Source organism: Vanessa atalanta, chromosome 12 (genome assembly GCF_905147765.1).
Source record: "Vanessa atalanta chromosome 12, ilVanAtal1.2, whole genome shotgun sequence".
Classification (NCBI taxonomy): Eukaryota; Metazoa; Arthropoda; class Insecta; order Lepidoptera; family Nymphalidae; genus Vanessa; species Vanessa atalanta.
The window spans coordinates 10,243,641-10,268,570 of NC_061882.1; the positions used below are offsets into that span (position 1 = coordinate 10,243,641).

General features: G+C 34.7%; 4 protein-coding genes across 7 annotated transcripts in view; 2 read left to right on the forward strand and 2 right to left on the reverse strand.

Annotated features, from left to right (window-relative positions):
• Positions 1-906: 906 nt before the first annotated feature.
• On the reverse strand, positions 907-24,910 carry LOC125067732 (ribose-phosphate pyrophosphokinase 2). Its single transcript, XM_047676468.1, has 3 exons — positions 24,901-24,910; positions 21,268-21,277; positions 907-2,860 (listed from the first exon to the last, which is right to left on the reverse strand). The coding sequence occupies exon 3, from the start codon at positions 2,797-2,799 to the stop codon at positions 1,771-1,773; it is 1,029 nt and encodes a 342-aa protein (XP_047532424.1). The 5' UTR covers positions 2,800-2,860; positions 21,268-21,277; positions 24,901-24,910; the 3' UTR covers positions 907-1,770.
• LOC125067729 (histone H4 transcription factor) lies at positions 3,754-9,952 on the forward strand. The gene is made up of 7 exons (XM_047676463.1): positions 3,754-4,117; positions 4,347-4,491; positions 5,436-5,677; positions 6,029-6,232; positions 6,547-6,764; positions 7,957-8,223; positions 9,561-9,952. Exons 1-7 carry the CDS (start codon positions 3,887-3,889, stop codon positions 9,904-9,906), a joined length of 1,653 nt encoding a protein of 550 aa, XP_047532419.1. The 5' UTR covers positions 3,754-3,886; the 3' UTR covers positions 9,907-9,952.
• Positions 10,062-24,930, reverse strand: part of LOC125067730 (spermine oxidase-like) — a 33,551-nt gene continuing 18,682 nt past the window's right edge. For 2 of the 3 annotated variants that reach the window (XM_047676465.1, XM_047676466.1), the window contains exons 2-7: positions 14,293-14,463; positions 13,541-13,753; positions 12,131-12,338; positions 11,776-11,972; positions 11,055-11,429; positions 10,062-10,453 (exon numbers count right to left, since the gene is read on the reverse strand). In XM_047676465.1, coding sequence (XP_047532421.1) covers positions 10,216-10,453; positions 11,055-11,429; positions 11,776-11,972; positions 12,131-12,338; positions 13,541-13,753; positions 14,293-14,456 — 1,395 coding nt within the window. In that variant the 5' untranslated portion in view covers positions 14,457-14,463 and the 3' untranslated portion in view covers positions 10,062-10,215. Of the gene's footprint in view, positions 10,454-11,054; positions 11,430-11,775; positions 11,973-12,130; positions 12,339-13,540; positions 13,754-14,292; positions 14,464-14,814; positions 14,869-24,930 lie in introns of those variants that run through there. The other variant, XM_047676464.1, reaches the window with a different exon arrangement.
• The window catches only part of LOC125067731, a 44,093-nt gene continuing 41,384 nt past the window's right edge, over positions 22,222-24,930 (forward strand). For both annotated transcript variants that reach the window (XR_007119741.1, XM_047676467.1), the window contains exon 1: positions 22,222-22,913. Coding sequence is in view for 1 of the 2 variants with exons in the window: in XM_047676467.1 (XP_047532423.1) it covers positions 22,357-22,913 (557 nt within the window). In the remaining variant the exon portion in view is untranslated. The remainder of the gene's footprint in view (positions 22,914-24,930) is intronic.

The window sequence follows — 24,930 nt, forward strand, 5'->3', positions numbered from 1 at the left end:
TTATAATCTAGATAGGAAGACAACACATGACATGACGAATGATTGAAATAAGTATTTGTGTCGCTCTCTCCATATATAAATTAGATATTAAAACTTCGCTTGTCATATTTTTATATTGTAAAATATATTTTTAATTATCATGTATTTTAATTTTGGTGATACGCCTCATTGCATTCAACCTACTTTTGACGTTTACAAAGTGCAAATAAAAGTCTACTTTGAACGAATCTAAATATATAAAAAAAATGTTTCATAAAAAACGGCAGACGCAATTATTTATAATTTAACGGCTTTTGGCTGACGAAATACATTTCTATTAAAAATCTTCCTGATATTTAAAAATAAAGCAATAGACTATCATATGAAATATGAAAACATTAGTGGTCAGGTTAACAACAATATGGAAAGTGCTATACACATAATAAATTGATATCACATGAAGTACATATAGAATCAATATTTTGTTTTCTTTATTAATAGATATTAAACAAGGCGCGCCCACAAACGTTTGCAGATCACTGTCAATTGACCCCAGGTCAAGACTTAACACTTAGCAGATATATTTTATGATGTAATGACACAAACAATGTGCTTCATACAAATATTTTTATATTAACTTATTAATTTAATATAAAAGATTTTGTTTTAGTAAAAATATTTTTAGTCCGTATATACTAATACTTTATTTTTTTAATATATTTAATTTAAAACGATTGTTATAACTTCAAGTTGCCTTGCCCCATCTCTACACTTAAAAAACGTGTCCTAAAACTGCACATTTTCAGTTGAACTTTATTCATAAAATTTCAAGTTTATTATTAGGTACTTCATAATCTCATGTCAAATTCTAAGTATGGTTTTTAAAATATTGTTGACAAAAGAAAAAACAATCAGCTTTGTATTTTTTTTTATTAATGTCTTAGTTTATGGACCAAATATACATAGGTTATTGTAGATTTATAAATTTAGAAAAAAAAATCTTAATATATACTAATAAAAGGGCAACAAGCAATTGCCAAAAAAAATATTTTTTCTCTATAGTTTTTGCATTCATACAATTTTTTACATACAACATAGAAACCAATTACAAGATACTCGCTACAACTAATTTCATTTAGAACATATAACATTAAAGGCCACATATTTGCTATGTTAAAGTTGCCATTGTGTATATTTTAGTTAATTTTACAAACTATACAGATACATACCATTCTTTTTAATTCATTATGCAAAAACATGTCTTTTAATATTAAAAAAAAAAAAAAGAAATAACTGAAAATATAAGTGAATATTTGTAAAGGCTGGATGAATTTCAATAGTTCAGTATATAAAATATAAAGAAATCCAGAAATACTTTACAAAAATTGCTCACATTATACTAATATTTATGTAAATGCACAGTTTAGTATACCTATTATATTTATGGCAGGTAAGGTTTACATTTACACAATGTGAAAAATACTTATGTCATGAAAATTTTGTAACAATATATATTTCTTATAAAATAAAATGTTCTTTTAAAAACATTTTATGCATTGACATTACTATGAAACAATGCTATTCTTATATTAACTTAATGAGATTATATCTAAAACTAAAATGATGGCTCCAACATTTTGATTTATTGCTTTGAATAAACCTATCATCAGAATTAGCGTTTGTAGCAAACAGACAATATTTTTATAACAATAAAAAATTATAGTCAATTGACAAGCAGCTTTTACTGATGTTGGAGACCTTAATCTAATAACATTGAAAATAAAGATTAAACTAATATGGAACATTAGAAAATAGATAGGAAACAGATTCTCCATTATGCGTACGCCGAACAGCTTCTGCTAACATCATCGACACATCAATACATTGAATTTTAGGGCAGTCTTGCATGTGCCTTTCTTGGGGTATAGTGTTAGTCACAACCACAGCTTCTAAGCAGGCATTATTGATACGAGAAATTGCAGGACCAGAGAAAATGCCATGAGTTAGAATTGCATATACTTTAGTAGCTCCAGCTTCTATTAATTTTTCTGCAGCATGACAGATAGTTCCACAGGTATCTGCCATGTCATCAACTAAGATAGCGATTCTGTCCTTTACATCACCTACCAGTACCATTGAAGCAACCTCATTAGCCTTTTTCCGTTCTTTGTGGATAAGAGCAAACTCAACATTTAAGCGATCTGCAATCGATGTTACCCTCTTAGCTCCACCAGCATCGGGAGATACGACGATGCTAGTTTTCCAGTCAGGAATATTTTCTTTAATCCACTTCAATACAGCCGGCTCCGCGAAAAGGTTATCAACGGGGATATCGAAAAAACCTTGAATTTGTGACGCGTGAAGATCCATTGTTATTATATGATCTGCCCCGGATACTGATAAGATGTTAGCGACAAGTTTGGCAGTGATAGGAGCCCTGCTTTTGTCTTTTTTATCCTGTCTAGCGTAAGGGAAACACGGGATGACGGCGGTTACACGGGATGCGGATGCTATTTTACAAGCATTTATCATAATAAGTAGCTCCATTAGATTATCGTTAATTTCACCACTTCCACTCTGTACGATGTAAACATCTTCCCCTCGCACAGATTCACCAATCTCCACACACGTTTCCATGTTACTAAATTTCTTGGTTACCACTTTGCCAAGATCAATTCCGAGACGGTCAACGATTTTTTGCGCCAAATCGGGATGGGAGCTACCACTGAAAACTTTGATGTTAGGCATTCTGGTTGATAACGGTGAAGCAAGGTGATCTAATTTATTCACTACTTCTTCTAGAGTTACAGTTGATTTCATCAGCGCCGTAGTGAAGATTTGTTTGTTTCGTCGCCCGCGAACAAAACGCCGGGATTACAGCTAATGCCGACGACAAGGGATACTTAATGCAACGTGGGGACTCTTGTTGAGTCGCAAATACGCCGAACTTTACGCGCTTGCTGCCTTGCACGCACGTTTTTATATTATATTGAATGAATTGTCAAGCAAGACAGCTTAAACGATACGGGTGTGACCAGTTTATGTCACATTTGCAAAAACAAATATTTATGTTATATTATAAAAATGTGACATAACTGTGTTATATAACTTATTTGCTTTGATCATATAATTATCCATAAATAGTTTTATTGTTAAAGTTAAAATTTAGCACAAATATAATTTCTACATTAAGAGTCCCTTTCCTTAAATTTTAATATTTTTCTTAACAGCTCTTGTAACTAACAAATTATTTAAAAAAAAATCAGTGTTATATTACATACATATTATATATTTTTGTGTTATTATATTTTATAGTTTTGTGTTGTAAAATAAACTAAGAAACCTCTGCTAAAGCTTTTCCATTAAAATAAATGTTTGTTTTGAATTTTGTTACAACAAACAAGTATTAGATTGTAAAATAGAGGAAGTACCTTTATTTATTTTATATTTTTTTCTTTGTTATTAATTTTGTATGTTCATTTTTTAGATAGAAGTAACTAATAACATCTAGTAAAAACGAAAAGATAGAGTTCTACGAGAGACTACGTAATAAAACGTAGTTGATCCACATATTATTTTAGATAATTCTTATCAAGACTTGTACAATTGCACTTTATATAAATTGATTATATATTTCACATTATTAAAATTTGTAATAACTAAGTTGCAAAATAATATGTTTTTATTTTTAATGATGATAACTTGTTATTTATAGTGATCTGACAACACCATATTGTCAAAATGGTATTTATTTTCAAATTTTCATAATGTCAACAATTTACCAAAACTTGTAAAACATGTATTTCTAAACCTCTATTTTAATCAAAATGACGATTATATGTTTTTAATGTAAAATAAAATAAATAAATGTATATTAGCATTATTAGTAATATTTGTAGAAAACATAATGGAGGAAAAAAATGTAAAGTCAGATACAACAAAATTAAAATTGGTCCGTTGTATGGAATGGCTTCAACATCAAAACGATCCAAAAAAGCTCTCCTTGCAGAACCAAAATGATATACAGTTTATATGTGAAACGAATGCACATCGTAAGAAATTTTTGCTATCGGTAGCAGATGATCACGCTACTGTGCCAGCTGGAATCGACGAGCCAGCTATAGAACCAAAGGCCGTGGTAAATAGCAAAAAATAATTAATTTACCCAGTCCTATATATAAATTATATTGTAGTCAATTGTTATTCATACAAACCCAAGGTTTTGTTTCCTCATAAAATAAGCCTGGTATAATAAAAGTACTTATAATTCAGTTATATAAGTTGATGATTCCATTAAATATATATATAACTTTACAATGACTGGTGATAAGCTGAAAATAATTTTGTAATGTTAAAATGGTCAACAGCCTTTGCGCCGATTACGGGAGGAGGACCTACAAATGCTGTGTGAATGGCAGACATGCAAGACCTACTACACAAACTATCAACAATTTCAGAAGCATGTTGCTACACATGCATCTGATCTTCACATTATTGATAAAGAAGGAAATGGTAATTTTATTATATATTAATTTTATTAGACATTAAAAAAGAAAGACCTTATTATATTAAAGACTTGTTACATACATGTATTTATTTACTGTGTGTGTGTAAACTTTAAATCTAACATGTAATGGATATCTATACATGTATTAAGGTTTTTTCTTTGTGTGTCTTGTAAAACTACTGAATGTTTCCATATAAAACTATGACCAATAGATGCAATATTGTATGTATAGCCTATTCCAATAGTAGTAGGAAAAAAGATAAACAAACCTTAGATTTACATATTTCATGAGGCTTGCTAATAACTCAGCTATGTTGTGCACTACTAAGAGTTTATGATTAATATATATTTATTCATAATACAACACCATTGCACTTAACTACTTATTTCCAGTTTAATTTTACTTCCAAAATTCCAACAACAGTTTTGTCGACATTCAAAATACCTTTTTTCACAAATCAATAGTGAGTATCATAGATCAATGAAGCTCTCTACCAATTATATTGCTATCAAATGTTTATTTGGCTTTTTTCCTGTTATAGTTGGAATAGTGTATAGATGGTTATAGGCTATTATGATATGCTTTGATCCATCCCTCTTTTTTTGTATAATGCCCATCAAAGCGAGCAGGTAACAGCTTGTTATAAAAATAAGTAATCATCTCCTATAATTACTATTAAGATTAGTCAAGTTAATTATAGTGTTTTGCTATCCATAGTAAATAGCTTGTTCAACATTCAATGAATGTGTTTTGTAAATGATTACAATCAGTTACGAAATACATGCACTTGACATAGTTAATGAAAAATGTTTTAATTAACAATGCTAGTCATCTGCTAGCAGATAAGAGATAATAATAGTTAGCCTTAAATAACAGTGTGTGGTATTTTAAATGCTTTTTAACTGAAAATATAGATAAATTTTTATATCAGAATGTTTGTGCTTACAGTGGACTATGTATGCTTATGGGATGTCTGTGGCCATAGTACCTCAGATTTCAATGAGATGGTACGTCATATAAACTACCATGCGTACCATGCACGATTATTAGCAATTGGCTTTAACGGGAGAGCAACCTTGAAATTGGAGAGATGCAAAAAGGACTCTACTAAAAGAAATCAAATACCTCCATTGAAGAGTAAACATTGTTGTATGTGGGTTGGGTGCTCGGAGAGTTTTAATTCTATACAGGTAATTTAATACTATTAATATAATTTTTTTCTTCTAACTGTATGTTATTTATCTATCTATTAAAAACTAAACCTTTTCTATTCTGGTGGGAAGAGTAATATTGTGTAAGTTATTCTTCTAAAAGTCTTCTCGGCTAAGGGGTACTGTCAGCATAAAAAATCTTTCGAAAAATTATATTTATAAGATTTTTAATAATTTTATTACACAATAACCGTATTATTTGATCAAAGTCTTATGTAAAGCGTTGTTCTATCTCTACATGAGACATCTTGTAAATTAAAACAGCTGGAAATTATGCAGAAACTTGACTGATACAGATAGATGCAAATAGTTTTTATTGTGTGCTTTTAGGTATTCTTCGACCATGTCAAGCAGCATATAAACAACAATGATGGGTTTCTCTGTTCATGGGCTGGTTGCGGAGCGGTGTTTCCACGGCGTGTGTTGCTCACCATGCATGTCCGCTCCCACACACGCGAGCGACTCATTGCTTGTTTTCACTGCGGCCATCATTTTGCTTGTAATAGAAAATTGAGTGACCATTTGCTTAGACAGGTGAGTCTTAACATTTTGCCCGTCTACTTTTTTTACGATAAATCATTGCAGACATATTTTATATATTATTAACAGACTGATGACTGACTCTTCAAGAATCAACAAATGTGCAAAATGAGCAAATACTCCCTAATAGTCATATGTGCAAAGCAGGGTCCAGTGCAGATGTCAAGTGCCTAAGTTTTTTGTTCACACAAACATCAGACACTATAACAGCTCTAGATGTCATTTAATAAAAAAAACCAACTATCTGTTACAGAAGAACACCCGTAGTAATTTATGATTCAGTTGTTTAAATACATCTATGTGTCCAGAACGTGCACCTGGGCGCCGGCTTCTCGTGCAGCATGTGCGGCATCACGTGCGCCAGCGAGTACCTCATGCGCGAACACGAGAGACAACACGTGTCAGCGTACGCGTGCGCGCTCTGCGACATGTCCGCGCCCACGCCCGCCGCGCTGGCCCACCACGTGCGCTACCGCCACCTCGCCGACCACACGCGCACGCACGCCTGCCCGCACTGCCCCTACAGGTGACCTACGGCTCGGGCGCTACCGCCACCTCGCCGACCACACGCGCACGCACGCCTGCCCGCACTGCCCCTACAGGTGACCTACGGCTCGGGCGCTACCGACACCTCGCCGACCACACGCGCACGCACGCCTGCCCGCACTGCCCCTACAGGTGACCTACGGCTCGGGCGCTACCGCCACCTCGCCGACCACACGCGCACGCACGCCTGCCCGCACTGCCCCTACAGGTGACCTACGGCTCGGGCGCTACCGCCACCTCGCCGACCACACGCGCACGCACGCCTGCCCGCACTGCCCCTACAGGTGACCTACGGCTCGGGCGCTACCGCCACCTCGCCGACCACACGCGCACGCACGCCTGCCCGCACTGCCCCTACAGGTGACCTACGGCTCGGGCGCTACCGCCACCTCGCCGACCACACGCGCACGCACGCCTGCCCGCACTGCCCCTACAGGTGACCTACGGCTCGGGCGCTACCGCCACCTCGCCGACCACACGCGCACGCACGCCTGCCCGCACTGCCCCTACAGGTGACCTACGGCTCGGGCGCTACCGCCACCTCGCCGACCACACGCGCACGCACGCCTGCCCGCACTGCCCCTACAGGTGACCTACGGCTCGGGCGCTACCGCCACCTCGCCGACCACACGCGCACGCACGCCTGCCCGCACTGCCCCTACAGGTGACCTACGGCTCGGGCGCTACCGCCACCTCGCCGACCACACGCGCACGCACGCCTGCCCGCACTGCCCCTACAGGTGACCTACGGCTCGGGCGCTACCGCCACCTCGCCGACCACACGCGCACGCACGCCTGCCCGCACTGCCCCTACAGGTGACCTACGGCTCGGGCGCTACCGCCACCTCGCCGCCGACTCGTAAAAGATCTGGTTTGCAAAAGTGGAGCACATGTTCTTTGGAATGACATTTTTTCTTGGAACATAAAATCTAAACAGCGTGTCAGCGTGTGTTATTCCCAGCCTTAACTGAGATAGAACATTTTGTTTTCTACCTATGTTGTTGAAAATTATACTGGCCGTTTTCACTAGAGGATCACAGGAATGCAAATACTATATGTAACATATTTGGCCCTAGAAAAAGTGATGAGTAGATGGTACTTTTTGAAAGAGTATCACAAAACTGTGCTGACAATATATTTTTTAATTAAAATAATGTAATTCATATTTCTAGAGCTGTAACGAAATGGGATCTTCGAAAACACATTCCAACACACACACGTAAGAAAAAGCGAAAGAAACGCGAAGAAGACAGCAGTGACGTGGAAATATCCGAAGGTAATTCAGAAGAAGAAGTTAAGAAGGAGAAAGTGAAGAAGAAGTATGCATGTCACATGTGTCCTGAGAAGGAAGTGAAAATCTTTTCGAGAGGGACGAGGTTGACTACGCATCTTGTTAAAGTTCATGGGGCTCAGTGGCCGTTTGGACATAGTAGATTTAGGTACGTATTTTCATCTTAGAATGATCCTTCACCGAGACCGTTCACCTGTTTAACAGTTCAGATTCGAGCATTACATAATTAAGTGAGAAGAACTGAGCATTACAGTGCACTTGTTAAAGAACTGTCTCAAGTGCAGATTCAAAATCGAGTCTTAAATTGTTACGTTACAGGCGAATGCTGCTGGTGACGGACCGCCCATCGTAGTGTTGCTAACAGGTCAATTAATTATAATTATAGGATTCCAAACTATTTTTCGTAGATTTTTGTATTTTTCGGTGGTTGACAAAGCATTAACTTAGCGGTTGTGAAAAGGCTTACTTATTTGGAGGGTCTTAAATTAAACTTTTTATTTTATTATTTTACTCATTCACCGAAACAGTCATACAGCACCACACAGTTCCAACTGTTTTAGCCGACATACCGCCGCAAATAAGTAGACACTTAAGGCCAAAATATTTCTATTCATAGAATAAAACATTTTAGATTATTAAATAAATCAGCTTTTTGATTATCTCAATTAATCATCTTGTGTTTACGTTCTGGCAACAATTTCTAAGACCATTATTTTCGTTGAAACCAGTAGTTTCCAAACTTATTTTTCTCGTGGACCACCTATTGGCATGTGTCCGTAACCACAGTATGAGAGAAACACTAAAATATGAACTAAATTTAAATTTGTTTAATATCAGTGCTTTTAATTCTATCCTTAGTAACCCTACGAGTATTTCAGCAATTAAAATCAATGAATTTGTTAGTGATTCTCTCAAACTGAGGTACTTAAAACAATGTAGGTAGGCCCTTATAAAAACTATGCTTACATTTTTCTTCTTTACTATCAAAAGCAGATAAATTTTCGTGGACCCCCATTAACATCTTATGGACCCCCATTTTTATTCACGCCTACGTAGACCCCCAGCAAGTCTCCCGTGGACCCTCGGGGGTTCACATGGACCACTTTGGGAATCACTGGTTTGAACCCTGAATACCATGTTTGCCAAATTACTTGGAATTATCTGACTATCAGATTTATCACTTTGACCTGGAACATTTCTGCACCGCACAATCGAATTTATATTATATTGTTATCATTATAAGAGTCAGTGAACAGAAGGTATCATCTTGCAGATATGAAGTTATGTCACAGCTCAACCTCATGTATGTAGCAAGTGTGTAAATACTTTTTATCTAACCATATAAAATAGGTAGAGTAATGGCTTAACTTTTAAACTACAAAAAAACCAATTGAAGTGTTTAAATTTGACCGTAAAATAAATAATTGCTCAGTCTAGCCTTGAAGAGCATAACCAACTATAAAAATTGTTATTGTTCCATTACAGGTATCAAATAAGTGAAGATGGCATGTACCGTTTAACCACGACCAGATTTGAATTTGAAGATGTTTCCAAGAAAATTGTCGATGGTTACAGTTGGCCGAAGGAGTCGCTAACAAATGAGTTTGAATTTAATCTTAAACAAACAGCAGTTGCCACGGAAACGTCACCGCAAAGATTTGAAATATCACTTAAAAACAATAAAAATAGTGATGTTAATGACGTACAACATGATTCAGAAGACAAACAGAATAAAAATAATAAAGCAGTTGAAATTATGATGTGCGATGTCGACGAACATGGCAACATTATTAGCACTGAAACTATCCAATCCGATGTTGTTTACACGTAGCAAGCAATGTGATAATAATATTAATAATAATAGAACAATAAATATTACCAATATTATAATAATATGCACTGTTTCATATTATATTTTTCATTTTATAATTTCAATAAAATTATGTATGTATATTAGATTTAATTAAATAATGTTTATTTTAATGTATTTTTTTTTATTTCTGTTACAACACATAAAAACTTGATATAAAATTAAAAAACATATTATGTCATCACAAGTATGTGAATATTGCCAGCACCAAATGATAAAGATAAAATATATTTTTTCCTAAAAATAGGTTTCGTATGTATAATATTAAAATTATTTTTTAAAACTGGCAATCAATCTTTCGGCTTCTCGGAATCCAGCTTCCACTGCACCATGGACGGCTGAATGTCTATGATGTGACGTCGCCTCACCCGCGAAACAAGCGACAGGGAAATTGTTGCCGTGATATAACGGCTCGGATAAAATTACAGCACTACCGCCATTTTCCTCTGTGGCAACACTGCGGTACGAATACGCGCCTCTAGCTAGAGGATTTGACGCCCATTGGGACCTGAAATACCATGAAACATTATTTGCACACATTTGTCAGTACACAGCGTTACAGTCACTATTATGTATAGTGCATATATAATTCTCATTCATAAATTAGGGCCTACAAGGTTCGGCGTACATAGTTTATTACTTGAAGCCACTAACCTAACTTTCATAGAAATAACCAAAAGATATTTTTATTCTATGATATTCTTCTATCCAGTTATATAGTTGTAATTTTTGAATCCTTATTTTGTGAAAATATATTAAACTAGTGACCTATGCCGGCCTCGCACGGATGCAAATTATTAATTATAAAAATTATTTGTTATAAATATATTTACCTCTTTACAGTATTAGTACGTATAGATGAAATATTACACTGGATCCTGATATAAAGTATGTTCATAGGAACATAAAACATCCAATAGTCTACTCTTTGCCACCGAGTTACATAGATTACAATCAAACACAATTAAAATATGTGTGAAATTAGTAACTCCACGCTTTTTATCAATTTTAATTCATAAATCACTTGAATATACTGGAATCTTAATTGCTACCAATCACATGCAATTTCGTAGAAAACAAATTGTCTTGCCACAGCCATTAATACTCACCTTAAAATAGATTTCACCGGTGTTACAGTGAATTCCTTGCTGAAAAACACTTCCAACAGTTTAACAACACCAGCTTTAACTCGTTCTTCGCTGGTATTCTCCATTTTCTTCGCCCCTTCTCCATAAATCCAAGCCAAAAGCAAATTAGGATGATACTCCACAGTATTGAAACCAGGAATTTCGCTTACCCATTGTTCTTCACTTGTAAATTTGGCTTTATCTTCTTTTCTCCACAAAATATTGAAACAAGCTGGTGTTTTTGGCCACCATGGCTTTGTAAACTCAATATAGATTTTGTCCAGCACACAGAGTTGGAGATTATTGATTGCATTGATCTTTTCAGAGGGTAAAGGAGGGTTGAATAATTGGTGGTGTCTGAAATTGATGGTAGTTATATTACGAGAGACAGTACTTAAACTCTTGGATAATAATCAAGTCGAAGACAAATGTTAAATGCTTATATCAATGTTCCTACTAACATCATGACTTTATAACGCTTATTCATAAAACATTCATATAAAATGTCATCATGTGATAACAATGAGATGACCAAAGAATTCTCACCATTTTTATATCATATAAATTTAATCTCTTTTAAAAATATGAACGCGATTTACTGTGGATATAATTAATAATAATCTACCTCAAAAATTAAACCAATATTAACTTTACGTAAATTCCTATTAATATTTTAAATATTATAATAATTGGTATTTGTTACCTTTCTTTTAAAACTCCAAGAGATACAGTAACAATGACGCTTTTCGCTGCATACAAACTGCCGTCTTTACATTTGATTTGAACCAGAGGATTTCCGGCATCCAGACCTGGTTTACTTGTTCGCCATTTTATGCTTTCTACCTCTTTCTTAAGATGTATTTCGATTGGTAGTTCTTTTGAGGGATCAGGATATTTGTTCTGGACAATAAAAACGATCGATTTAAAAATAGTCTTCTCAATTATAATTCTAATCATAAATTATATCCAATTTTTGTTTCCAATGTGGAAAAGTTTTGTTTCGTGTGACTCAGATATACCTACCCGAAAATTAATATTCAAAATTAAATCAAACTTACCAAGAGAATATCAAGTATAGTCTTATAACCTCTCCCTTTCCAGTTAAGCATAAATTCTCCTTCACAATTTGAAAACACTTCTAAACCTTTTAAACTTTTCCCCTTCTTTGGATCAATTTGTCCACCAACGTGGTTATTTTTTTCGTACCATTCCACAAATGATTGAGCTAATCCAGGATCTTTTTTTAGGGTTGGATTGGTCTTCGCCCTAGAAATTTAAAACTCAGACAATAAATTAATTAATGTTTCAAATTTAAAGTTGCGTCATTTGTTATACCGATGTTAATGATGGTAAATAATCGACGTTGGTCCTTTAAATTTGTGCGTTTTGTATACATTTTATTCAAAATCAAAATATACTTTATTCAAGTAGACTTTTACAAGCACATTTGAATCGTCATGTAACAAACTATATTAAGTCAAGATACCACCGGTTTGGAATGTAGATTTTACCGAAAAGAACTGGCAAGAAACTCAGTAGTTACTCTTTTTCAACATTTAAAAATACAGTCATGTTAGTCTAATATATCCTGCCTGGAAGTCAACAAGTATTAATTCTACGCTTTTATGTCATCTGTACATTATTGAATAATATGCCTTCTTTACCAATTTATTTTTTATAAATGATTTGAATTTATGAAACGGCAAAGTTAAAAATGTCTACGGAATTCTATTATAAAAACTTAGGGTTATTGGTAGGATTTATTGCTTTGTGGAGTCGGAAACTTGGCGTTATAAGCTTATCTTTACTTCTTGTGCACATACAATGATTATCACTGATTTTAACAAAGTGATTTAAATGCTCTTTTTACTGCTTAGTAAATTATTTTAGTAAATTATATTTAAATTTATTTTCGTAATAAAGACGGAAATACAATAATGACCAAGAGAAGACCGAATAACGGCTATCATGGGCAACGTCGAAAACAAGCGAACTGAGAAATACATTAAATGACATGGGTGCAAAAAAACGCATTGCACGGACTGCATTTAGATACTATCGGGGATAGATCAGTTGAGATATTCTGTAAGAAGAACGTCGAACCTCACCTCAGAACACGAGGTTGTAATGTCAGATTGTGATAAACGATATTGACTTTAATAATTTCACAATTTATAGGACATACGTACCAAAATGGAGTATCACCGAAAGTCGGTTGTCTACATTGCAAGCGCAAGAAAAGGAGGTATTTTGTTGCATTTGTTTACAGTTTAGAAAGTATTAAATTTCCTAACTTTCCTAATTTCCTAGAGCCGCAAATTTATATTATACCAACGCTGCACTAAATTCAAAACAGAGATTACAGAGATTTCGATGAGATTTGGCAATGAGTGGATCACTTACAAGATCACCCATACCTACCATTTATTCTTATATTTTAAAATTGTTTTATAATAATAAATACGTACGCATTTCGTATACATGCAGAAATCGATCCTTTAGTATTCTTATTAGCAGTAGCTAATTCGTCATTCAAAGCTTGAACGATTCCTTCGCCCGCTTCAATAGGCAGCAAAGTTCCGTTTGACAGGACAAAATATTTTTGGTCTGGTTTTGGTCTACCCAAGAGATCTAATGGATTTGCCAGACCAAATACAACATTGTCTTTCTCACCGTGGCACCTGAAATGCGTTAAATTATGATTTGTACCGTAGTATTTTTTTTAAACTATTTAAAAAGTCAAACTTAATGGACTATGTTGTAGTAAGTATATAGAATAGTACGAGTCGTAAGTACAGATGGGCAGTAATGGCAGCAAGTTTACACACACACACTTTTGGCCAGATTCTGTAATTTGGCCGAAAGTGCGCAGCAACTGTTTGCTGAATGGAAAGTAAGTCTAATAGACGACAAGCATCGAATGAGAGATCAATCGCTTGCAACTCCTGCGTTCCTGGCTCCTTAATTCCTTCAAAGAGACCTGAAAATGTACTACTGCGCAGTTGAAGGTTGTGCTCACGACTTATGCCGCTCATTATACAATTCTTAAACCATAAGTTCACGTCGAATACGGCATCTTATACTGAGTCTGATATTCGAAGTATTCGAGTAATGCAGCTTGTTGAACAAATATAAGTATTGCTAACCACTCAGATTGAGTAGTACTCAACCTACCACAGTTTAAAATAACAAAGTTACACTTTTTAATATGATGACTCACCAAGCGGCTCCTAAATCAAGAAAACAGTCACCATATTCTACCGTACGAATTCTACCCCCGATCCTATCAGCAGCTTCTAAGCCGAGCACCTTTAAGCCGGCCTCGTGAAGTTTCCGCAGCGCTGCAATCCCGGAGGCGCCGCAACCGACGACTATTATATCCATAACTGATCTGAAAAAAAAATAGTAGTATTTTAGTATCTTATACCAATAATAATAATAAATAAACGAACGAATTTAGTTAATCATCCACATCAACGAAACTAATGTTATGTTTATATATTTTTATCATAATTTGAAGTACACAACCAAACAGCCAATATAATGTTTGCGAATTATGATAATTTTGTGACGGAATATTCGCGATCATTTTAGCTCGTAAATACTATTGCACGTATTGCAGAAATGAAGACACTATTCATCGATCCACTATGTTTGCGCGAACATTTGCTCGATTGTTTGCACTAATGTAGCACCAGCCTTAGAAGTGGGGTTATTTTAATAAAAATTAAAAGACACTCACGTGACCATATTGTTAACAATTAGCACTCGCGTTGTGAAACCGAGAAAATCTCAAGTTTATCTAGCCGACTGACCTCATCTCGACGAACACGAAACTTTATTACGTAACTGATAATGGAATTATTATATTAAATTTGCTTATATTTATTTATAAAGTTACGAACACCAAGCCCCAGTATTTTTTTTATTCCATTCCGTACTTTGATTATATTGATTTAATGATAAAATCATTCTGGTTTTTTACGGTAAAGACGTGAACATGCCGTCCGGGATTGTCGTATCCGCTCATGGGTTATTATATCGCTAAATATAATGTTGAGTTGTTGTTGTTTAACGGACGAGGTTTTTATGTAAATTTATTTAAAATATTCAAATTCAAACAAAGAACTTTGTACATATAAGAGTTTTGTTTAAATTAATTCCATTTAACTTGTGTAATATTATTGATATAGTATGATCAGTAGGATTAGTTATTGATTTTATGCATAGAACGTAAGAAAAGTTTATCTGTAATATCAATTGCAGACAAACTTATGTATAAAGTATATAAGAAAACAACATTATATGATTTATACAATATTTACGTAAGTACAAGCTTTAAGCGTAAGCGTATCATATTATCAAAATCTGATAGTTTGAATATCGAAATAAAAGGAATCACAAATCAATTATATTAACTAAAAATCTATAATGTGCGTCTAGACCATAGTTAGGACTGCTGCTAAAACTAGACGAGCTGCATTCTTTGACAACCCGCCCGTCCTGTGACGTGAAACGGCGTCAAACAGCTCAGTAGGAAGTCCATACTTTGAGTTCTACTTATAAGGACTGAAAAGTTGCCAAGTGAAAGTTGTAATGTACTTTGATCTGTATTTCAAATAGTCGGTTGTTGGTGGTTGTTTTAGGTAATTTTTTTATCAATTAAACATCTACCTTTATTGATCGACGATATTATGGACTGATGCAGGATTTTCACCTAGGCACCTAGAACGATGAAAGAAAAGTAACAGTGATTGAGGAGTTAACTAAAGATATCTATATCTATGAAGATACGACACCGAATGATGTCTTTATTCCACATGAATTCCTTGGCGTATAATCCAATCCTGCCCAAAGAGAAGGAAAAGCTATACGTGTACCTTCTCCCCCACCTCAATTGGTGCAGCCGAGGCTATAATGGCTCTCAGAGAACCCCGGGTATCTTCCCTAGAAATTGAAGGCCTACATAGGCGGTCCGACCGTCAGGGTCCGTAATAAGATACCATATAAGGTTCCAATGTACATTTACTTTAAATTGATTAGTCGAACAGAGTAAATTTTATGACGAACACTAAACTCAAGATAAACGTAAAAATATCAATAAATACCTACTTCACATGTATCCTGCATAATATAATAATAACTTACTAGTCATATTTGTAGGTGAAACAACGTTCAATGTAAACGAAATTATCGAAATTTTTGAATACATGCCTTTTTAACAAATAATTTGTCAAATGTACAGGAATGTTTATTTAGGTTTTTTTTCTAAAGATTTTATTAAAAATACACTAAACTTTAATAAAAAAAATTTTGTTTAAGTAACTGATATATATTGGCTCACAATCCCTTCCAAAAGTCTCGTGAAAACGACTAATCTGGCATGAGACCTCTTTACCACAAAATAAATTTTATTTAGCGCTTGAAATCTTTACGTTCCTTTCTCAGAATATTTGCCTGGAAGTTGAGTTTTTTTTTCTATGATTAAGGAAAAAGTAATACGTTATTAGCTAAAAGCTATTCGTCCTATCTAATTTAATAAAATGGTCACCCTAGTGAAGAAGCAACCTTATACTGATGGTGCGGACATCGTACTTTCAATAATGTCTAGATTTATCGTTTACAGCGGGAATAGGAACGAGTTTAATACTCATAAATATTTCATATTCGACTTTGCTTCCTGAAGCGCAATTAAAAAACCTCAAACAAATTTTAATAATTGAAGAAGAGATATAAGGGCAATATCCCATGAACAGTTTAATCCTTCGTAATTGTTAGTAAAATTTATACAAAAAGCCAGCATCTTCGTAAGCACAACCATCGCCCGCGAGCAGTGTTCCGGTGATCTCCGCTCCACTCAAAAAAGTTTTTTTAAGAAACCTTTTCAGCCACACCACCTATGGTCCCAGACTTGACCGTTATCGGCGAAGCGTGTCCAACGCACACTCCTGCACCCTGGTTTAAGACGGGCGTGATAAAAGCTATATTTAATTATTACATACAGTATACTTCAAAAATATTTCGGACTAGCATCGCTGAATTTTCATTCTTAAATAATTCACCATGTTCGGCTATCGTTGAAATCATAATGAAGAAACTTATCTGCGAAAATCTGTCACAGGTCTATGCACTCGCATTGAATCAGTGTGATGGAACTATCTTTTCCTAAAAAGAAGACAAGCCCTCATCCTAGCGTAATATTTTCAGGTTGTTACTTGATGTGGCATTAGAGAATGTCAAGCCGTTTAACGTCACGTCATACAAGGTCTTACTCCGACTCATACTTAGAAATAGATCAATTCTTGTCCTACTAACAACCAGTGGTAGAATTAATAAAATTTCTTGCAAGAACTCTTTTAAAAAATATATTTCAACCGAACTTCAAATGAAGAAGGATGTTCTTAATTCGTTTGTATTTTTTCATATTTGTACAGAACTAAGCCATTTCAGAACCTTTGGGACTTTTTTGCTTTTTATGAGGATATTCTGCCCGTTAGGTACCATTTAAATTTGAAGAAAAAATACGAGGTCACAATTTATTAATAATTCATTTTGTTGGAGTATTAATTAAAGTCGATTTTTTTGTTGTCAAAATTTTATTTAAATTGTTTCGCACACCAGTCGCATTTTCGAGTTTAAGCGGGCAGCTACCGTTCTTCACGCACGCGCGTAACTGCGCAAACAGGTTTGTACAAATAAGTGCAAAGCGATACTTGAGCGCATAGCTTAGCTTTTAGTTGATAAATAATGATATTTCTAAATTATACATGCGATGAATAAATCAATGAACTTTTATAACTATTTATACACCTTATATATTTTTATCAGCAATCATACGTTTAGATAGACATTGAATTTACAGTTTTATTCAATAATCGAATGTAATTACCCTGTAAGGTCACCGAACCCGTCTTCTGCGTTGGTGGTCTCAGATTCGATTCTCGCTTATGACAAATATATACATAAGTACCAACAGATATTTGGCGTGTTTCCGTTATCCTATCTGTTGAATCAAATTGCCTTATAATCCAATATTTGATTATTATCTTTTGTAAAAATATTAAATGAAAATAAGTTATTTACCTAAATTTTAGTGTATATGTCGCAGCCAACTTTAAATTAGCCATTCAATGAAACGCCTAACCACTTTACTAAATAGCGCCGTTCAACCAGCGGCAATTGAATGACACTTTATCTTTCCTTCATAGAATAGGTTAATTTGCTTTCGACTCTTCTTTGTATTTTTTTAATTGGGTGAAAAAAAAACCGCCACTGTTGACTCTCTAAGTCTAGGGTGTGCATAAAAACCTAAGGTACGAAGTTTTTGCACGTCCCATAGCGTCGAAATTGTTGATATACAACCTTATTTTCAGAATTCAGGTAGATGTCAATCAGCCCGCTGATTGAATGGTGCCGTTTAGTAAAGCAAATAATTACTTAATTGTTTTATTTAATAGTTAGCAATTGTGAAAGCTGAACAAATTGCAAATTAATGCAATATTTTTAGTATACATTAAATTTGCTATTAAAAATACTGTAAATAATAAAAATTGAAATGATTGTCTGTCTGTATTTGCGCCCCACGGAAATAAACGCATGATACTTATCAAAACATAATTGATATATTGATCTTTGTATATATTACGAACAAAAAAATAAGCGTTCTCAGTAACCACTTGAAAAAGTGCTTGTCTAAGTCGATTAAAATAAAAATATAATAATTTGAATAAACGAGTCGCAAGGTGGCTTTTTACTCCCTCGCTGCATTATTAATTTAGTGGTTTCCATGACCGGTGGCAGATCATAAGGTCCTGGGGTTGAAGTTTAAATAAATTCTTAATAACAGCAGGAGCTATAGTGTTTTCCACCCGCAAGGGGATAAAAGTCAAATAAACAATAATTGACATCGAATTGACGCAATATCATTCAAAATCAAAATATACTTTACCTATTCAAGTAGGATTTTACAAGCACTTTTGAATCGTCATTTAACAAACTATTTTAAGTAAAGCTACCACCGGTTCGGAATGTAGATTCTTGAATTGAAATTGAAGATTTAGTTATTTTAATATATTTTTTTATTGGAATGAGACAACGAAGCCATCAATTGTATATCCGAGTATTTCATACAAAAACAAAAAACGATGATATGAACATGCGGAAAGTAGCGGCATGTTTTAACAAAATGACAATCCTACCCATAAAAAGGTTAATTAAAATGCACAAAAACCTAACCTAACTATAACGTCTTCGTCTTTTTGTGGGACATTTTATATCAAAACATCTGCCGTGCAGGTGTTATCCACGTGCCAGCCTTCTGGATGTGCATATGATTAAACTTGATATCAAATTTCTATAATCTGAGAACATATGGCCATTTAACAAAATATATTCAGGTTTTGCACGGACAATATGAATCTATTCGAAGTTATTAATATGACAAATAAAATATAATAGATAAAACGTATCGTGATTGATTTTGTTTAGTCATTAATAAGAAAAAATACGCAAACTTTTTCGATTTTCGACATAAAAAGCTAGCAAATAGTAATAGTCTAGGTTATGGCATTAGTTAATACACATAATTTCAAGGTATCATTATCTTATTTAAGATTTGATCATACCAGGTAGAGCGTAGAAAGAGGCCCCTTAGAAAATATAAATCTATCTATAATGACATCGATGATAAATTCTTATATCTACGTACGTGAAAAAGTACACGGAAATAAATGAATATCGTGCAAAACAATTAAATGTTTTTTTTCTAAGAATATTTACAATAATGTCTTAATCCAAACCTGGAATATGAGCGAGATAGTTTAATTAATGTCCCCAGGAATTTATAGATGTGATCACATGCTTGGTAGCGGTTTGACGCCTAGCAATGCTTACGGACAGATGTGACCACTTTACCATCGAGTGGCCAATGACTTATCTTTCACCAAGCTGAATGACATTACAATTATATTAATAGCTTTAAGGTGTAGGGTACTGGGAGCTCATTTATTTTTAAATATTGCCTGGTTTTAATTAAGAGCCGAGATGGCCCAGTGGTTAGAACGCGTGCATCTTAACCGATGATTTCGGGTTCAAACCCAGGCAGGCGCCACTGAATTTTCATGTGCTTAATTTGTGTTTATAATTCATCTCGTGCTCGTGTCTAATTTCAACGAAATTCTGCCACATGTGTATTCCACCAACCCGCAATGGAGCAGATTCTCCTCAAAGGGAAAGGAGGCCTTAGCCCAGCAGTGGGAAATTTACAGGCTGCCTATGTATGTAATTAAAAAAATATTGTTTCTTTTATTATTCGCACCTTAATAATATAATGGACAAACTTAATGTCTAAATTTTTCAAATCAGCAGTGCAATTCTGTTAGAATTTCATTCGTAGCTCAATTGGGAATAGTTGACAACCGTCTTACAGTGATACGCCGTTTTGATACGTGTATCATATAATTTTTATAATTATAATAATCAAAGTTGCATATCATTCGGATATTTTCGATATTCTTTTTACAGAATGCCTCTACAGGATAAATATAAATTAAATTATTATTGAAAAAAACCCTCTTCCCGGCTATCAGGGACGCATAGGTTATTTGGTAAATAATCTTGGGCTGAACACCTAAATTCAACAGATTCTGTATTTCATTCCATTTTTTTTATTATTAGTACAATCACCAAGTATTCCTTCTTTCGGTTTTTCTCAAGTCAGGGTGTTCCATTTTCCGAACCGGTGGTAGTGTTTAATTTGACCATCAATAAATAAGTGTAATGCTTCTATGTTGAATAAAGGAATTTGAGTTTGAGTTTGATTCTTATTTCTGCTGCTTTAGAAAGGCAATCGTTTCACCTTGTGAATGTCATTCTGATGATCTTCACTTCATAAATAACAGTGGTATACTACGTCCGTTTACGCCCTTATCTTTCGCTTCGAGAATTCCTACCCATAGCTATGTTAGTAATGGTCACCTACTCAAGGCAAGATTTATTATGATTTTTCTGCGTCCTACAGGTCAATTGGTCATAATTGCCAGAGTAGGTTGCTAATTAATTGACGGTAAAGTACAATAAAAGCCCGTAAATGTCCCACGACTGGGCTAAGACCACTTCTATTGAAAAAAGGTCTTTGTATATAATTTATAAATATTTGTCAATTTCACTTGCAAATTGAATATATCTGAATAAATTTGTAAGAGCACCTTGTGATACAACCATAGTGATATTTTCTAGTCAATTTTTGCCATCGCCTTTTTTATAATTATTATATTGAGGCGGAGAGACATTGGTCTGTCAGCCTGGACCACCTGAAAGTAAGTGGTCACCACAGCCCTAGACATTCGCTGTAAGAAATATTAACCATTACAACCTTACATTGAAAATACGCCGTCAACCATGGGGGCTAAGATGTTATGACGTCCCTTGTCTGATGTGTCTGTAGTTACGCTTAAAATAATATTTATTAATTACTGTTTGACGGTATTATATCAGAGGAGCTTTTTTTTTAAGTATTTAAAGATAGCTGTCACCTTACAGGTAATATAATGTTTGCCAAAATTAAATTTCGCGAGCACCAAGGATTTTTATTTGTATATATTTTAGCATTAATCTTACACTTTTGAATGAAGTTAATAACTCTTTCTTTTAAATACCTTTAAGATATGATAAAAAAACCCACACGCATAGCTTTATCTTCGTATTTGGCCTTTACTAAATCTTAGAATTCGCCAATGAAAAAGGAAACCTTGACCTTGTTTATGGAAAACTGGTTATGTACTTATCCGTCGTATAAGAATTCAGCCTAATGTCAAAAGAATGAGACCTAATTAAGCGATAAGACACAATATGTTAGGGCTATGGTATTGCAAGTGAGAACTAAGTCTAAAATTAGTTAAACTTACTTGAAATATTTATGATATTCATTCGGTTGACAAACATATTATTACTGTCGCGCGTCGCATATTTAAACAAGCCGTATTTACTTTGTACAACAATCGACTCACGAGTTTGTTTTACATTAGAACAATTGTGTTTTTAAGTATTATTCATTGTAAGGGGAGGTTTAAAGGCAAAGGCGATCGTGGTGGTTGGTTCCACTATGCACCCTGCACCGGTTTGATTGACATAATTACGAGTAGGCAGGTAGAGAGTCGGGGGGAATCAGTCGAGCCGCGTCCGCCGCACGTAGTGGCCGTGTTGTGTGTGAACGTAACGTCGGAACCGGCCCGAATGCCGGGGAACCAGTCGAAGCGATGGCAGTCCGCGGCGTGAGAGCTGCGCTATGTTGAAGCATGCACAGCGGCCGCCTGCGGCGAATGATGCCGACCACCGCTACCAGAACATGCCGCGGCGGCCGCACCACCACCTCCCGCTCAATGTCTCCACTCTGGACTCCTCCAAACACTCTGTTGGAGGCACATCGGCCAGCGTCAGCCCTGGAGCCCAGCCGCCTACTACCGCCGCCCCCGTGCCTGTAGTAACACCCATACCGGTCGCATCTCCCCCGAAACTTGCCAACGGAACGGCTACCGGTGTTCAACCCAGCAGGCCTGCTCTCACGCGGGCGAGGAGCACGCGGGCCGCAACCGAGGAAGCTTTGACATCGTTAGCCTTACTGTGCCTCGTTAGTTTACTCTTGGCTTTACTAGCTTTACTTTTCCTACTGAAGATATCCGCGCCCGCGACAAGTGCTCCCGAGGAATTCGCAGTGGTGTACGAAGTGACGTTAGCTTTGTGCGCGTTGACGCTATCATTGAACCTCTGCTGTCTGCTAGTGTGTGCTATCCAGTTCCTGTTTGCGGTGAAGTTGGTGCACTCCCCCTCGGCACCTAACGGCCGGTGAGTTGGTATTTGCACATCAATCAATCCGTGCTCTCTAGAGCCGGCCTCCAATATTATCCGTTAAAATACCTCAGAACCGGTTTCGCTGATTACGTTCCAGTATGTTAAGATACAATAAAATGACACTGCTCGAGGAATTCGTACAGATTAATTTAAATATTTAACTTTGTTTCACATTACGCTTCAGTTTTATCTCGACTGCTGTTGTAAAAGCTGTGTAATACAGGTTATCACTTACACAACACGTAATTTCACAAAGATTATAACGGCGTTTATTGGATAAGTTTTTTGGCCACGGATTGTATGATTATTGATTCTGATATCTTATAAATAATAACAGTTCATAACTGTTTGCGATGTAGCGTCAGCAATCGACGTCGAATCATGTGAATATGAAATTCAAATTTAAAATTACCGGTTTATCTATAATATTTAAAATGTTTTTTGTTGATTGTATCGAAGTTCTATGAAAGATGTTTTTTTCTGTCGTAGGCAGGTGTTAACGGTCCCTAATGGCAGTTATTTGTGAATGGTCCGATAAAAAATGTTCCGCTTTTAACCGTCGATATTGATAATATGTAAGCACGCGCTTGATATTATATATTGCTATCAAATCTTCGTTATATGTGACTTTTTATTTTTGGTTGATCATTTTCAAAAGTCGTAAAATATATAGGAACAGAACATTATAACATGTATATTAAATTACAAAATAAATTTCATATTTTACAATACAAATAAAAAAGTCTAGAATAATAGTTTATGTACTTAATTATAAATTTATTTTCGTCTACAAACCATAGAATGAAACTAAAATCGTCATTTAATGATAAAATGCTCACAATGGTAGAATAAAAGTTATCTTAACCGCACGTTTCTATCAACACGAACCTATAAAAACGAAATATCTATAGAGAAAGACGTACAAACGGACGGAGTACCGGTGCTCGGCTTCCGTACTGATTATAGCTGTGTCTTGTGACCGCATAGCGGAGGGTGCAAAGGAATAGTGCAGATCAAGTTTAGGGCTTCTATGTCTAGCAAAATAAGTGTATTACATTTAAAAAGACTTGAATTTTTTTTTGTAAATTATTTTAAACTATTATAATAATTTATTTGTTATAATTTTGACATTAGGTACTTTTTATATTGCTAGCCTCAAAAATAATATCGACGATAATATCGAGTCGATCTTACAATATAACTATTATAATTATATAATTCGATTAAAAATCGGATTAAATAATTATTATCGATAATGTTTTTAATTTTCAGCTAAAAATAATTTATGATCTAGAATCAATGAAAATAAATATGCGGGAATGAATGGTTCGAATTTGTTTATTAATTATTAAACGATAACATTGTGATAGTCAACGTAATCATTTTTATAAACTTTATTACTTTTCAATTCAATCATATAAAAGTAATTGTAACTTAATTAAAATAATTAAGATAACTAGATTAGCTTAATATATAAAATCTACTTTTTCTTTTAACTTATCTTGTTCTTTTATGATATATTTCACCGCTATAATTTATTTATTTCTACTTCAATTCCTTATCTGTGCTTGTTACCGTAAATTGTATTTTGACAGTTCATTGACAATTTTGTTTCTTTGACATAGTATGGGTACTATTTTTTTCAAAATGTTATTATTTGTGATCCATATTAATTAGTGACATTGGCAGAATATTAAAAACATTTATATTGCAGGCAGTTAAACAAAATTATCGTAAGGTATTCGTATATTGACAAAAAATATAGGTACACAAATAATAATTCGGATACTCTTACGAAATAACGACTTAAATTTAATTTAATTTTATATAAGCGATAAAATAAGGTCAAATGCGATTTAAATAAAACGAAAACGTTAAAATTTAAATTGAGTTGTTGTAAATAATATTATTTTTTTTATATATGTATCATATAAACGAAAACTAAGCTATACTTCAAGAACTCATCTTAAACATATAAGACACTCTGAACTATAAATAAAAAAATAAAAAA

Excerpts from the sequence above, each read along its gene's own strand:
- LOC125067729 (XM_047676463.1), top strand. The coding sequence starts at position 3,887 with ATGGAGGAAAAAAATGTAAAGTCAGATACAACAAAATTAAAATTGGTC. Across the intron at positions 6,765-7,956 it reads TGCCCGCACTGCCCCTACAG|AGCTGTAACGAAATGGGATC; the intron begins GTGACCTACGGC and ends TCATATTTCTAG. Across the intron at positions 8,224-9,560 it reads TTTGGACATAGTAGATTTAG|GTATCAAATAAGTGAAGATG; the intron begins GTACGTATTTTC and ends GTTCCATTACAG.
- LOC125067732 (XM_047676468.1), bottom strand. The coding sequence starts at position 2,799 with ATGAAATCAACTGTAACTCTAGAAGAAGTAGTGAATAAATTAGATCAC.